The 1,243-nt window shown below is 67.3% G+C and overlaps 1 protein-coding gene across 1 annotated transcript in view; it reads right to left on the bottom strand.

Moving 5' to 3' along the window:
* The window catches only part of LOC107183925, an 18,669-nt gene that overhangs the window by 9,273 nt on the left and 8,153 nt on the right, over nt 1–1,243 (bottom strand). The window contains exon 3 of the mRNA XM_015567214.1: nt 228–430. Within this exon, the coding sequence (XP_015422700.1) occupies nt 228–430 (203 nt within the window). The remainder of the gene's footprint in view (nt 1–227; nt 431–1,243) is intronic.

Here is a 1,243-nt window from a genome sequence, read left to right as displayed (position 1 = left end):
GTGTCCCAGAGCCAGCCCCACATAACCGCCTCCATGGGAGGCTGAGGGAAACCCAGCTAGGATCTGCGCCCAGACGCCCCCCTCCCCCCACCCCACCACGGTCTTCTCATTTTCGAGGTGACCATGTCCAGGCCTGGCTCAGCCTCTGGAAGGATACGGTCAGGAGCTGGGAGCCATCCCGGCCTGGCTCCAGCCCCGAGTGGGTGGGGGAGGGAGCGGCATCTTACCAGGCTGCCCACTCTGGACGGTGTCTGACAGCTCCCTGGAGCTCTGGCCCCTGTCACCACCACGTCAGGGCAGAGGCAGCGCGGGCCCGGAGGGAAGGCAGGATGGGCAGGTTTGCCAGAGAGGAAACCTGTGGTGCCAAGGTGGCCCCAGGGAAATGTTGGCACGAGTAGTGGGAGGGGAGGCCTCCGGGTCCAACCGGCCGCTGCCAGGAGAGAGGAGAGCCAAGGGTAGGAAGGCCCGGGAACAGGTCCAGCGGGGGTGCCCGCGCGGGCAGCGAGAGGGGTCGGGTCCAGTGGGTGTCAGGGCGTGAGGGCACTGCGTTGTGTCCGGGGCTCGGCCTGGGAAGACACACAGCCCACCGCCCTGTGCCCAGACACATCCTGGGCAGCTGGTGCCTAAACCCCGGGGAAGGAGCCTCGCTCTGCCCGCATCTCGCCAGGTACCTTTGGGGTCCCCCCACCTTCCCCGAGCCTGCCAGCACCTACGCCCGGGCACACCGACCTCACAGGTGGGACAGGCCCTGCTTGCTGCCCAAATATGTGATGAGGCCAGACTCCTGCTGAGGGAGCCCTCCAGGAGGGGACACACCAGGAGCCGGGCAGGACCCTCGCTCAAACCTGGTGCCGGGAGGAACCAAGGCTCTCCCTCCTCACACTTCCCTGCTTGAGGGAGGAAACGCAAAGCCAGGGGCAGAGGCAGGTGCCCAGAGCCCGTGCCAGCCTGCCCGGAGCCTGGCTTAACCATTAACCAGCATGCCTCACCCCGTGTCTCTCCCAGCTGGAGATCAGGGACCTGGGTCAGAGGGGACCCGCTGCACCCTCTGCCCAGGCCTGTGCGCAGCCAAGCAGGGAGGGCGGTAAATATTTGTCCTGCGGGAGTGTCTACGCAGGGCGTTCGGGGCAGATACTACAATGGCTCGGGGCCGGGCTGACTCCTGGAAGCGGGACTGGCACCGCCCGAGGCTGGCAGACAGCTCCGTGGAGCCCCGTCCACCCCGCCCCACCCTCACGGGCAG

The sequence above is a fragment of the Myotis davidii genome, unplaced genomic scaffold (assembly GCF_000327345.1).
Source record: "Myotis davidii unplaced genomic scaffold, ASM32734v1 scaffold43, whole genome shotgun sequence".
Lineage (NCBI taxonomy): Eukaryota > Metazoa > Chordata > Mammalia > Chiroptera > Vespertilionidae > Myotis > Myotis davidii.
Note: the sequence above shows the minus strand (reverse complement) of the source record. Positions and strands in the feature narration are given on the sequence as shown.